Raw genomic sequence first — 15,923 nt, forward strand, 5'->3', positions numbered from 1 at the left:
AACAGGACCATTTTGTGTGCTGGAACAATAACTTCCTTTAGCACTGTTACGGTTGATCAGTCTTGTTCGGTTAATCGAATCCGAGACTTGACTTTTACCTGAGACAGCGTGACGCCAGAATATCACAAAAAAGCAAATTTTGGTATATTTTCGAAGGAAGGGATCTCAAAATGCATTTGATTCAACCGCAGTATTTGAAATTTTGATTCAACCGTGTTTGATTGTTTCGTGCTTTATTTACTAGTATAAAGAAGGGAAAAATCAGGACCTATTGAAACATTCGACTCATCCAATGTATTCAATTTAACTGTGTTTGACACAAATGAGTTTTACTGTATATATATAATGTTGCTACAGCACAGGGATGAAAAAACTGACGGTAAACAACATTTTTGAAGATAAAAATGCTTCCGCTCAAAACCGACTCATGAAAAATTATTTTATTATCATTTTAATGTACTGAATAACATATCTTGTGTTGTCACCAACTTTTCCTTGTATTTAACGTGTTGTTTGTTTGTTGTCGTTATTAAGTGTAACCCTTAATAACGATCATTCAAACATGTTGAAAGCAGTTTTGATAAGGTATAATTAAGCTAAATAAGTTTATTATTGCTTTATTGTTTCGAACGAAAAGTGGTTGCATAATGTTCAAATGATCCTTATTCACATGTCAGTTTGACATAATGACTCATAGCAATAAATTTACATGTGCCCATAGTCTGCTATATAAACATAAACATGTTCTTTTTTATGGTATGAGCTTCCTGGTTATGTGTTTAAACTCTGACTATAGTTTCATGAATATACATTTGTATATGCATGGCTTGCTCTCTAGTATATGTTAAAAGTTTTAAACTATGTATGGTATTCTCTATGCAAATCCACTAATGCCTTTTTTGGCCCGTGTATACTAAATAGTCTTTATTCTTTCTTATAGGTGACCGATAAAGTCATATACATCAAAGGAACCTGTCAAGCATCTATGAAGAAGCATGTTTATGATGTATATGTGTGTCTGTCCAGCACAGGAGCTAGCTCTGCTTCCATAGATTATGGATACTGTCAGTGTCCTGTTGGATAAGCATTGATCTAAGGACAAAAATGGGGATTCCAAAATTATTGGTTTTAAAAGCTGACATGAGGTTATGTTAATATTTGTAAATATTGGTTTGCTTTATGAAATTCAAATTAAATAATGCATTACGTTGAAAAGCAAAAGAAACTTAAAATATTTGCAATAAAACTTATCAAAGAGGACATGAAAACTGCAGAAATGTTGATTTAGTTTCTACTAGGAATATGTTAATTGTTTTATTTTAATTTAGTTAAGTTATTAAAAAGTGTTTGATATGATTCCAGTTTAGCACAGACATGCAGTCATATGGGGAGTATGTTGTTTGCCTTAAGCAATGCAACAAGTGCAAGAACTGATACATGCAGTTCAACTTCCAGGCTGTGCGAATGGAATATCCCTCGCCATTCTGTTAAACCAAAGCCAATGAGTGAACTGAAAACAGGTATGAACAAGTTCTTTTGTTCATTTTGAAATATTAAATATTGCACTACGATAGTCTTTTTTTCCACATGCTTATAATAATTGCATGTGTAACATTTTTTTTACATAATCTCTTTGTTAAACATTTACAGTGTTGTTAAATTAAGTTCTATATCATGGCAATTTTAATTTGGTAAAATGATTTTAAATTTGTGTAAATTTCACTGGAGAACAGTTAAAGGCCCACTACCTTTCCGGATCAAAATATAAAAGTTTCTTAAAGATGCTCCACCGCCGACAGAGCATAAATGATATTCATTATTTGAACTATAATTGGTGTTTTATCGTGTATATATATGTCTAATTAATACAAAAAAATAACATGAAATAATTTATTTTGCCTTTGGTGCACGCGCAATCAGTACTTCATTCCATATAGGATATAGTGCCACGGAATTTTTTCGGGATGCAATTAATTATTTTTCATATTTTTAACTTGAAGTAAAATTAGAAGCTAAAACTTCTCAATGTTGGTAATGGTGTAAGGTAAGTAACTTTTGTAACTGAAGAAAAGTACTTAGTAGTCTGCTCCTGTTTTTGATTGTGAAAAAATACCATTTGTCGACGGTGGAGCATCTTTAAAAAAACATAAATAACATTAGAAAATACATGCCGATGGCCTAAGATGAGGTTACAACACCAAACATATGCAATATTTCTGGTGTAATATATGAAATCAGTGGTGAGTCAATTTGCTGTTTTGCCGTCAGGCGCAGCACACAATTAGTCAACTATTCTGTGGTATTGAGGACGATGGAGGGAAACATAAGACGACCCGCATTATGAGAATTAACATTTGATTAATTTTAATCAAATTGTTCAGAAGGTGATGATAGGTGAAGTTTTAACGGTAATTCTAAGTTAACAACTTTTGCGACTCTACAAAATTATCGATCTCGTTTTACTTTCCCATTCTAAAAATTAAAAGTCGTTTTGGAAAGGTAGTGGGCCTTTAATGGATCATAGAATCCTATAAGAAATCCACCCTATACATGTATACTGGTACAGTGGTAATTGTACACAGTTTAACACAGGATATACCAGAAGATATTGTATGGATTCTTAAAACATAGCCTTTAATGACCTTTTTTAACTTCACAGGAAAACCAACATTGATGCCTTGAAATAGCTTATTGTATTAACATCAATTAAGGCCAATTAAAACTAATAATTGCACTTCTTCATTTCTCGAGATGTCAAAATCTGATAATTCAGTGTTATATTGTTAGTTTCTAGATAAGTAAGAAAGTACTGATTAAGAATCTTAATTAGTATTTTTGTGCTGACAATACACACTGGGAAATGTTTTTGCATGGAAAGCGAAAGATTAATCTTAAATGGCCTCAATATTTTACAATTGCACGACTAGACAAAATCAAAATAAAAACAAATGATACAGGTAGAAAACCTTAATTTATAAAATAAGCAATATTTTGGGTAATATCTTATGTGCCAAGACAAATCTATACACAAAATTACTACTCTTGGAAGTTATATCATAACCTTTAAATTGAATGGCATAACATTCCTATATTTCATCTGTGAAACAGTCAGGGAATTTTGTTTACCAAGGCTAACAACAAGAGTGACTCAAATAGAATAAAAATTTTGTTTTAGGGTTAGCACATTTGTGGAATATACCAGACACTGCCCCAGATGCTTCTATTGAAATGGAGGTCAGTTCCACAATAGACCCCATGTTTCTGGAGATGGAAAAAATGCTGTTTACAAATGTAAAGAAAATTGTAAGTCAAAAATTTTACATCACAAAGCCTTATCAGAACTACTCAATTAAACAACTTGAAGCTCATAATAATTTGATTTACAAATATAACTTTACAATATACACCAATTCATATCAATTAGTGCACCTATCAAGTAACAATACTGTAATAACAGTTTGTTGTTGACAGGTACATGTACGGTACATGTTCAATTGACATAATTGACATGAAATTTTTACTGAATTACAGTACCCTCGTTGAGCATAAGTGCAGAACTGGTCAGTTTCATAGAGCATCATACAAGAGACCAGAGGGTATCACTGATGTGGAAAGACCTGCATATTGGCCGCCTGACCAGTTCCATATTTGGAGATGTTTTGAGTGCAGGTGGCAACCCAAAGTATTTAGTAAAAAGGATCTTAAATGGATCAAATCTTGACAGGTAGATATTATCACAAGGGATTATGTATTATGCATGCAAGTTTACAATAAGAATTACCTTCATTCCTTAAATTCTGGTAAATTTATAGATCAATCCTTTTCAAGTGTTTGTGTACTAAAATATATGATTAATGCACAGGAGCCTCAGTAGCCATTAGTATGGTCTGACTTCAACAAACAAGTAGCACTGATTTAACTCCTCCCTCACTTTGCATTGCTCAGTGTTATTATTCCCTTGAAACACTGGTCTCCCACCAGTCCACATCAAAAACTGGCATGTCTTTAAACGAAACTGAGTATTAATATTTAATAGGGCATGAAACATAACTAAATGGGGGCAAAGGGAGATAATTTAACTTCATGAAATTTGATAGGTGTATAAACCTGAATCAATTACACTTTATTCTTCAGCTATGATGCACTACCACCTGCTGTACAGTGGGGCATTGACTGCAAAAGTAAGGCTAGAGAGCAGTACACACACATGCAGACAATGGTCAACCCCAACATTACTTTCGAGGTGGAAATACTGGCTTGACATTGTGTGAAAGTCATTCATTTCTGGGTGCAAACAGTGATGGCAGAGTAATTGAAGGTGACAGAAGTGGGGTGTTGGAAGTGAAATGTCCATACTCGGTCAAGGGGATTAAGGTTAACCAAATGGAGGTACAAATGGAGATATTATATATATATAATTAATTATATACGGATTAAAAAACAAACATTGACTATCATAGCGTAACCAACAAGTACAACTTACATATTTTTTTTTTAATTTTAAAACTCATATGTTTAACAAATTACCATAGAATGTACAGCTGTACCTGTACATGTATGTATCACTCAACCTAGAATTTTTAATATATTGCTAAATAAATATGATATGGCATATTCTATTCACATACAATGTGCATACATACAATTTAGGAATGGATTCAGTTACTGTTACATTGGAATAAAATCAGTTAAATTAAATCACACATTGTAAAGTGGCATAACCATTACAGGTATTAAAGCATTAAACTGCCCTCCTGGTGGATTTATGGTCCTATATGGATCCAAGGATTGCAAACAAATTGAAAAATGCACCACGTTAGCACATTATCATTACATTAACTTACCACTCATTACATTGACAATTGCAATGTAATTATAATCAAATTTTACATTGCTTTCAGTTCGAATTTAAATTTTATACACTTCACCAAAATAGTTTATGACACTTTAAAATATGAAAAAGATAACTGTTTTTAATAACTGTACTAATAGTATACATGTTATACAAAGGTAAGAACTTAGGATATACAGTTGGGAGCAAGCTAAACTTGATAGTGAAGTGCACTGGAGTGCACAAGTAAAGTTAACTCCGGTTCACTAGCTAGTGCACTAGAGTTAACAACGTAGTGCACTAGAGTTAACACTGTAGTGCACTAGAGTTCACATCGTAGTGCACAAGATAAATGAGCGTGATACTACTTATTGCATACATTGTACATGTAAAATCTGTTCATGTAAATATTTTATTGAATGGTTTATAATATCTTTAAATTATTTCAGATGAATTACCAAATGTACTCTGTATTTAAAGTTCACATAGTTAGTATGTAGATAATTAATTTATTAGATAAAATGGTTACTTTTAAGGGTGTGAATATATGGGTTTCATATGTGTAATTTAGCCTTATATGAGTTTTGATATTCAATTCAAGAATATACCGTAAGCTGCAATATGGCTAGACCACATGCAACTTTTCTTTAGATACTTTTTTTTCAGAATTTCAATGAAATGATTTATTTATTTACTTAAAAATAAATGACGATCAAATATTTTATACTTGTTATAATACATTTACCTATTAAATAGCTATATATATTACTTAGATAAAAAATAGGTAATCTAGATATAAATAGCTATATCTATTTTAATTTATTTCATGTATATAATTTATTTGATTTTATTATTTATTTATTTGAATCATATATCTTTATTCTTGCCATTCTAGACATAAAAGGATTTGTACAGTCAAAAATGATAATTCCAGTTTATGCTGGAAATGGCTTTATTAGCACGTGTAGAAACATCTTCGTGCCGCGCGCGACGGGAATAACCTGTAAGCCGTCGATATCGAGGTCAAATTTTCTAACCACACGATTATGCATATTTTCTGGCTCTAAACCGTGTGACGTCATAATAGTCCGTGGCTTATAGCTGTACTATAACTGATGTGCTATCACTTACATCGACGGTCACAGGAAAAGCCGGTCAACTATTTTTTATGATTACTTTTGAGTGAAGTTAATCGTACAATAACTTTGGCTCGAATATAAATAACTAAAAGAGTGAAATCCGGTGTTTCAAATACTCTAATTTATGCTCTAAGAGCAGGTATCTTCATGTAATTATGAAAGAAAATCCAAACAGAAATAAAAGTTTCGGATTTTTTTGTCGAGGAGTTCAGCAACAAATAAGCTTTAATTAGATAATATTTTCCTATAGTCTGTATCTTTGATACATTGTGAATTACAAAGTTTGTGACCGTACAATGAAATTTTACGTAACAATTGAAGAAATCCTTGATTAAAGTATTGACGCACGTACACACCGATGAGTGATCATTACAAACATTGTGTGGTGTGTTGTTACCGAATAAATGACGGCCATGTTGATGACGTCATAACCGGAAGTTCATCCCAGTTTATACAATGTTACCTCTCGATTTCGTTATCAGTGGGTCATAAAGCTTCAGAAAAAAACATTGGTTTGTTAAGTTGTGGGGGGGGGGGGGGGGTGCACGTGGACCCCCCTAAATCCCGGCCTATTATCCTTCTTAATTGAATAAATGACACAAAAGGGGACCAAATTTATCTTTTCATAAAGACTACAAAATGCACACATGAGCCTGCAAATAGTACTGCGTCCACAGCAATATGATGTAAGCACGCTTACAATTGTGTTGGTATTAGGATATGAAACACTGCATGGTTCCTATGCGTGGACATCAGCGAAGGATGACACAATATTTCAGTGTATCCTGAATATGCGTATTAGCTAGTTCATAGCTGCAATAGACTTTTACAGCGCCGTTACAACAAGTGTTCCTGTTTCCATTCATTCACTCGATAGACACGTTGGCTGGTAGCTGTTCTAGTAGGCTGGCAACTGATGCAGTAGATTAGATTTTAGGTGGCATGTAACGAATGCACTGATTGGCTGAAGCATCAGCAGCCCGACTGATTGCCCCCTGACTGACAAGATCGCCGACAACATTGAGAAGTAGGCGGAGCCAGCGGATCTTTGATGTTCATACCCGACTCTGTTGTACAATGTGTTTGATCACATTGTGTACTATTTATTTTTTACAGTGTATACATTCAATCATTGTGTTAAAAATTCGTAATTGTTTTGTTTCACTTATTAAGCGAATGTTTTGAGGATGTTTTGTTCATAAATTATTGGCCATTTCTCTCGACTTCGGGGAGTAGTCATACTGTAGCATAACGCTATATGTATCTACCAACATTCCAATGGATAAAACTTATTGTGTTGGGTTTAGATTTATTGTATCCATTCTAATGTTACATGTAATGTCACAGCCGAATCTAATGTTAGCTACTGTTGTACCTTCTGACTGACTTTTTCAGCTGCAAGGTCCGTTTGGTGTGGAAAAACAAATCAGGTACGGCTGACAAAAGATTATGTCTCATCAGAATATATTCCGATCAAACACGGTTTTGATACATACCTGGATGTTACATGTAGTAGGAGAAGTTCTTCTAGTTGTAGACTTTGAGTTTGAATGCATTGCCTTAATATTTATAAATTAATTTGATTCATATATTCGAGGTAAGTTCTCGGACGTTGGCGCATGCGCGGCGGTAGTTTACAAAACGTAGGTTGATTTTAGCCGAGAAATTGTCAACACTAGATTCAAATGCATACATCTGATTAAATACTGGTGACAAATTTAAAAAAAATCTACGCCTACAGCTGGAGTAGCATCCCCTACTAACATCCAGGTATGTGTCAAAGCCGTGTTTTATCGGAATATATTTTGACAAGACACGATGGTCGGTTGTACATTGTACCCGATTTGGTTTCACACACCTTGCGGTAAAGTTATAATTAGTCAGAAGCAGGTGATTTCTTTTCCGTACAATTTCTGACTGACTTTTCCGCTACAACAGTAGCTCTTTCCATACGTTCTTTACTGATTAGCGCTGATTTTGAGTCTATACATGAGGTTATTAAAATGTATTTGTGTAACCTATTTACATTATGAAGCTTACGATGCCGATCATTTTATGTAGTAATCGACTACAGACATCTCCAACTGTTTTAGCTCCGCCCCTACATTGAAGCGACAGCAAATGAGAGCCCTGCTTACACAGCTTATTGAATGTCGTTGGCAAACTGACTAGCTACCATGCAACCTGACTAGCTACCAATCAAGAGAACCACCTACTAGACTGGCCGTCACACGTACGCTTATTGTAACGGCGCTGTAAACAGAAAAAGGTGTCGTCTTTAGAGCTTTAATTGGTGCCTATTACTGCTAATGGAGCAAAGTAATGATTATGCATTTTATCTTACTTGTTCGATATCGCTTACTTACTAGGCAATAAAACTGAACCACATAGATTATCAAATTCCCACCGAGGCATTATTTTTTTACGTAATACATATGAAGGTCTTTCTGAAGGGGATTTTTACGGTAAGTCCAGAAATTGTGAATATGACGTCGTGTGAGCGGTACGGTAGATATTAAGAATGGTAGTTATGTTTGTTTTGGACAAAAATAATATGTACATTTAAATGCATGTGTACGCATAAAACAACTGAAAACCTACAAAAAAAGTATAGAAAACTGTGCCCGAGTGATTTTCGGAGTCAGTGCTTCACTACGACACATAGGGACCAATTCGTACCCGGCCGAAAGGTATAGCAGGCCGGGTACGAATATTTGTTCTAGCTAGTTCATAGCATGGAGACTTATTATATAGTTACTATTTGCTTCAAACCAGCCGACTTAAAAACTCCAGATCTTTTTTAGAATAAGTAAATTTGAACAACTTTCGTTAAAAATTAATGCTATTGAGACTTTGTATATAATATGCAGTTGCTGTGGTACTCTCGAAATGGTATTTTTATTATTTATTTTTATACATTTTAAAATTATCATTCCTTATTGTGGGTCGTGCCTGTATATCTGTATAAGAAGCAAGTTAATGTGGCGAGGATATCAAACAGTAACAGCTACACAATACACCTACCTTTGTTGTGATTCAGAGATAACGCCAAGTGAGCGAGCTGTCTGCTGTGAAGGTCTACCAACAGGTGTGTGATCTGGGGCTCTGTGTAGTTTTTGTCACTATTAGTAACGTAACACATCCAACAATGCCATAACATTCGTCGTTTTCTGATTGGTCAGGAACCAAAATCACGCTTAAAAATTAGCATGTCTATACAAGATATTGGAAATACCAGTTTTCCCATCTAATTAAATGATTTTCCAGAAACATATATATCAATAATTCTACTTTCGGTTTCGATTCTTCATAGACAATCAAAACAATCTATTGATCTGACAGCAGACATTGGGAGCATTGTATCGATTCCACGTGGAACAATAGATATGCAGATGAGTTCTATAGGTATAATGAACAATATGCTTTAAAGATCAGAAATACATGATTTACAATGTCACCTTTTCGGTGGTGTACTAGCAAATGTGAGACACGTGATGACATTGTAATATTTCAATTACCTTAGACCTTATTAAGAAACCTGACAGCTTAACGTTCTTCACTTTCAATGAGTTTTCAAATATTTTTAACATTAACACTAATTTTCTCCAGTTTCAAGGTCTTGTGTCTGCAGCCAAGAATTTCCTTCGAAAAATTGATGTACAATTGCATTTGGAGAAACTCTCTCTTCCCGCTATTTACCACTTGAATTTCAGATTTTCTTTAAGAATCAAAAAGGGTCTAAAGATTTTTTTAACTGTTTGATTACTCCTGCTGTTACATCAACAGGTACAAGAAAGTGGAACCTTGAATTTGATTATGATAAAGAGAAATGAGAAAAAATCTACAAACTCCCCTTCACCGTCACAAAAAGTTCGAAACTACAGTGCTTTCAAGTGAGAATGATTCATAATATTCTAGTGACTAACTCTTTTCTCTATAAGATTAATTTGCATCCTAGTCCAATTTGTACATTATGAAACAGGGAAAGGGAAACAATAGTACATTGTCTTTGGGAATGTACTGAAGTCCAAACACTTTTTGAAAATTTTGATTATTTACTTGAAATCTTGTTTATCCCCTTCTTAATGAATAAAGACACACTTCACTTTGGAATAATCTCACCACATGCTAATATGGCTGATAATGAAATCTTACTTATTATTAAGCACTATATTTACAAAACAAAATCTCTCCATAAAACGCTCAATATAAATGCACTTGTAAATGTTATAAAAGATCACTATAGTATCCAGAAATATATAGTTTTTAATAAAAGCGATACTCTTGAAAGGAAATTTGAAAACGATTGGAAAAAATCGTTACCATTGTTAGGAATATGATATTGAAATTTGTTTAATTGTTTTTTTTTGGGTTTTTTTTCAGTTAAATTCCTCATATCCATAGTTAATATATCCATACCCTGGCAAAGCACCAAATATTTTGGGAGGTCTCTGATCATACATTATTTTCTTTCTCTTTTTTCCTTTAGTTATGAAACCCCTCTTCTTAAAATATAATAATCGTTGTATAATATATTGTATACATATTTTAAGACAGTTGTCTCTCCCCTCTTTCTTCTTCTGTCTGTTTGTTTTTGTCCTTATGTCCATCCATTTTATCAGTTGTCATTTTGACACTTTTCAGTGTCTGTCTGTATGTTTATCCATGTTTCTGTTTTGTTTTCACTTCCTGTCCATCCCATTTGTTTGTATGTCAATACATGTTGTGTACATTGTAGTTTGTTTTGTTTTATCTGTCTCTGGTGTTCATTTTTTTTTTGTATCGTTACCTACCATTAATTTGTGGCTGAATTTCTCCTTCTTGTATATGTTTCCAAAATGTTTTTTTGGTATATGTGTGCGCATACTTCCATTTAAGAGTGATGTGTTTATATATCTATGTATGTCCATATATATATATAAACTGAGTATCTAAATTTTGACAAGAATAATGTGTGTTGGTGTGTGATTGCATGTATGTCAATGATGGTAGGTGTAAGAATAGGCCAGATGTTAACATTTTGTGTGTTATTGATATTTCAGAATAAAAATAAATTGAACTGGCTGTATGTAAAGGCGTGTGAGTGTGAGGCTGAGTATGTGTATGTGTGTTTATTTTGCATGTATGTGTATTCCATATCTGTACCATCTTAATATATGTAAAAAAAAAACTTTTGAAAAATAAAACAATTATAAAAAAAATATTTTAATTACACAAGCCCAGGGATTCGCAAAATGTTTTGATGAATAATAAAAATGAAATACGCTTGAATTGAAATACATATGTATATGGACTGAATGTCTAACTTCTTTTTTTCACATGAGTTAATTTCGTGGTTTTGTGTCTAACTTCTTTTTTCACGGAAGTAAATTTCGCGATTGAACAGTCACGTGTTATTTGTCACGTGTAATTACCCGCGAATTTTAATTGCATGTTCGTCAGGGTAATCAAATCTTCCGTATATCAACAAACCAGAAAGAAATAAAATGTACCAATTTTATCAACACAAATATATAATATTTTGTCTTACTTGTACAACAAGTTGTCTATCAATTCGTTATTTATCTATCGCGATACGGAAGATTTCTACCCGCCGGTCGCTGGGTGATGGCCGACACAATAGGGACCTATTTTCGTCAGGGGGGCTGTTTGGCTTATTACGAAAATTGAGGTAATTCCAAATAAATGTTGAGCAGCAGGCGCTTGTGAGATCGTGTTTAAGCTGAAAATTTCTTGTTGTTACATCGATTTTAAGTCTTTAAACCTCTTGGTCATGGAAAGTGGCGAACACCTCTGTTTACATAGAATAACGTTATGTTTTCAACAGTACCGCACCAAAAATTTCGGGTAAGTTGAATCGCCAAAATAATTTGTAATAACCCAAAATCTGGGCTATGAATCACATGATCAGACACGTGACTTCCGGTACTTTGTTGACATACTGCTGATCAGTGCACGTGGACAGTCAAACGCTGACGGTAGTGTTTTAAAGTTTCATTTAAAATGGACTTTAGAAAATACCTTCATTTTGGGGTATATTGCTGCATCGTTTTTATAAAATCACTTGGTTATAGCATACAACCTTTATTAAGCATGACCCTGACGAATTAAGGGCACTTGACCATATACATTGTATCAAGGCTAACACTGAACACACAGAAATACGTTATGCAATATTAATATATAATTGTATTTCACATTTAGAATGTCAGATTTTGTACATTTAGCGGTTTTGGCTATTACACTTTTATGGGAATGTGGTGTTGTATACTCATCTATCAAATTAATTTAATACAGTAGTTAAGTGTCGTTACATACCAGCAAAATGGAAAATGGGCACAATAATAACATTGTATAAGAGATCGGTGTAATTAAATCAAAAGTATATGCTTCTGCCCTGTATGGCTGTGAATTGTGGTGCCTTCCAAAATGTGAACTTGTAATGCTAGAAAGAGCTCAGAGGTTTATTTTAAAATCAATTCAAGGATTTCATACAAGAACTCGTACGGATATGTGTACGGGACTTCTTGTCAGACATGGGATCATCAGATATGTTCAGTTATGGTTTTACAAGTGATATATAAATTATTCTTAAGAAATACAATTTATACAAGTTCTTACAAGATTATTTATCAAATGGTGTGTTTCCAGTGAAGAGTTCATGGAAAGCGAAATTAAAGTATAATGTACATTTATATGAAGAAAGAGCATGGAGAGAAAGGATGCGTAGTGATTGTGATTTTAATAGATTTATTTTGGTCCATGATAATTTGTTTCCTCATACATTTTGGAGATTATTGATAAAACATCCACAAATTAGACCATCAGTCTACAATATAATGTCATTAATTGTTGATTTAAGAAGTCCAGAGACGGATAAATTAGATTTATGTCATAGGTGTGGGAAAATGTATAATGATATATATATCTATACGCATATTGTGGTAAACAGGGGCCGGATGGGAGAAATTGTGTAAAGACCATATTTGTAATAACCATTTTATGACGCGGGTTTTGATTGGCTGACTAATCGTTATCTTACTTCGACTGCTGTATCCAACATGGCGGCAGATAACAAATGCGAGGGTTTTCTGAGCGGGACAAACAATATGCAGTCAAAAGAGGACGAGTGGTAGGTATCTTGATGCATGAACTAATAAGATAATCATTAATATTCTCTAAGAAATTGTATATATTTTAATGTACATGTAATATGTGTATTGTGTAACAGCCGAGCGTCTAGATTACCCCCACCCCTACAGCCGTTAGGCTCCAGCTCCATCACAACGTTATATGTTAAAGTTTAGACTACATGAACATTGATATGTTGGGACATGTCTTTTTATATTTGGATTTGATGAAACTATGTATATAAAACGAAAGCATTGGACTTCAGTTTCTACATTAGTAACGGAACACGGCCCAGGGGTTTTGAGGGTACACGTGCACCCGATACTAGTATACATGCATAACGTTACACTGTCTACAGAGACGGCCGTAGGGAGTGTAGATAACGTTGAGATTCCATCACACTCCTTTGATGTATTAAGGTATAGAAAATGCATTTGATCTGAAGTACAGGTGGTCTAAAGGTCACCCAAACATGACTCCTTATGGGATATGTTGTCAGATCCTCTTCTATTGGATGGATTGGGTATAAGGATCATCATCATATTTTAATCAGATTGGCATGTCAAACTGTCAATCAAATTAGAATTACACTTGTAATTCTGCTCAATTACTGATACTCTATGTAAATCCAACCTTGTTCTGGGGTCACCTCAGCATGACCAATGGCCTAGAAACAGAACATTTCAGGACGTACTGTTAGCCTTTTATAGTTCCAAATGACACATATAACCACACCGAAGACACACCAAAGATTCTTTAGACGCTGATTGGCTAACCGCAGGGGTCATGCTGAGGTGACCCAGAATGGGGCATTGTTAGCTATAGATCTTGTATTGGAGCGCAACGAAGAGCATCGTAGTGGAGCGGAATTACAAGTATGATTTTAATTAGGTTAATGCGCATGTGCAGGGTCATGAAGGGTCAAAGTGACATTCTCGACCAATTCATTCAGACAATACTCAACGCATGTATTTAAAACACTTAATTTAGATACATATATATATATATACAGTGGACCCTCGATAATCCGGACACCTTCGTTCCCAGCCTAAACCGTCCGGATTACGAGTTTTCCGAACTGCCGAATTCCGTGTTCTTCGTCAATTAAATTGTCACGTATGAGTTACTCCCCTTGGCCTTGTTATCGATGATAGGCTTTTATGTAATATAGGCCTACGTGTATAATAATTAATATTTTGTTTGTTATGTTTTATAGGTGTTTTTATATCATTATGTTAATAATATTAAATAAATGTATTTCTTTTTCAAAATTGAAACCTAAAGCCATTGTTAATTGTGTACAGTGGAACCTCCCGAAACCGATCATGGTCGGTGCATATAATTTCGGCCGGTTTAGAGAGGGTTCGGTTTGGAGAAGTGAACCGAATACCGATCATCACGATCCGGATTTAATCGATCGGAAGTCGTTTTTTACATTAGTGCCTCCCATGTGTAACGAAGCTGCGGTGCGCTTCGTTGCTATATATTCCGGAAATTATATTAACCGAGACTTTGGCGGGAATTTGCTGTGCACGAGATCTCGGGACTGCGCCGAGGCTTTCAGTTTTCTGCCGGGCCTTGAGAGGTGAGGGTTGTGTTTTTGAAACCTATGTAATTTTTATATATTTGTCGCCCATCCTTTCCCTAATTTGCTGTTATCGTATAGTATGGAAATGCATCAACATTACTGTGTGTGTATTTTTCGCTGTCAGTAGATATTTTTGCTATATTTTTGAGGTTGAAATACTTGTGAAATTGTGCAATGTCGGACTTAGCATGTCTCGCTTTTAGACGGGTTTCGATAGCAAGTAAAAGTCTTCACTCTTGTGTTGAGAGCCGTTGGTAGGCTGGAAAAGAGTGGGAGCCTCCTGTGTTGAATTTCGGGGTTAACCGTTAAGGAGATATTTTGAGAATCTTCGCTAGAGAACGGTGTTTGTGAAATTGGAGGTTAAACTATCGATAATCGGCCCGGTGTGTAGCGCCACGTGCTCGGTCTTTCATTGATGGGTAGGAGTTAATTCTGGTAGCGAAAACGTGAGAATATTAGCAGCAAAATTGTCCATTTCACAGTACTTCCCACTGAGCCACGCGGGTATTTTCTTGTTGTCACCTTTACACATGTTAAATATTAATAAACTGTTAAATGAATTTGATGTCGTCCATTGTCCATACTCACTAGTACCTTTGAATATTGTAGCGAGACATAGGAATCTGCAAGCTAACGCGGCAGTCGAACCCAGGGCAAAACAAATTAATTGTATCATTCTTACTCTACGCTAATGACTGCGGTCGTAGCGAAACAAGTCGTTACAATTTGGAACCTCCGGCGGGTTGTTTTTTTTCCAAATTATCTCCCTTGGATCAGTTTTTACGGCTACGGGTCGCAGCCTGTCTAGGTGGTTGGGGGGTATGTAACGAAGCTGCGGTGCGCTTCGTTGCTATATATTCCGGAAATTATATTAACCGAGACTTTGGCGGGAATTTGCTGTGCACGAGATCTCGGGACTGCGCCGAGGCTTTCAGTTTTCTGCCGGGCCTTGAGAGGTGAGGGTTGTGTTTTTGAAACCTATGTAATTTTTATATATTTGTCGCCCATCCTTTCCCTAATTTGCTGTTATCGTATAGTATGGAAATGCATCAACATTACTGTGTGTGTATTTTTCGCTGTCAGTAGATATTTTTGCTATATTTTTGAGGTTGAAATACTTGTGAAATTGTGCAATGTCGGACTTAGCATGTCTCGCTTTTAGACGGGTTTCGATAGTAAGTAAAAGTCTTCACTCTTGTGTTGAGAGCCGTTGGTAGGCTGGAAAAGAGTGGGA

The 15,923-nt window shown here is 34.9% G+C and overlaps 2 protein-coding genes and 1 pseudogene across 4 annotated transcripts in view; 2 read left to right on the forward strand and 1 right to left on the reverse strand.

The window, feature by feature from the left end:
- Positions 1 to 9,215, reverse strand: part of LOC138331830 (uncharacterized) — a 29,815-nt gene extending 20,600 nt beyond the window's left edge. Inside the window, exon 1 of the mRNA XM_069279650.1 lies at positions 8,995 to 9,215. Coding sequence (XP_069135751.1) covers positions 8,995 to 9,130 — 136 coding nt within the window. The 5' untranslated portion in view covers positions 9,131 to 9,215. The remainder of the gene's footprint in view (positions 1 to 8,994) is intronic.
- Positions 1 to 15,923, forward strand: part of LOC138331838 (uncharacterized) — a 199,601-nt gene that overhangs the window by 145,988 nt on the left and 37,690 nt on the right. The gene's annotated exons all lie outside the window — the stretch shown is intronic.
- Positions 945 to 6,256, forward strand: LOC138331831 (uncharacterized; annotated as a pseudogene).

Source organism: Argopecten irradians, chromosome 9 (genome assembly GCF_041381155.1).
Source record: "Argopecten irradians isolate NY chromosome 9, Ai_NY, whole genome shotgun sequence".
NCBI lineage: Eukaryota > Metazoa > Mollusca > Bivalvia > Pectinida > Pectinidae > Argopecten > Argopecten irradians.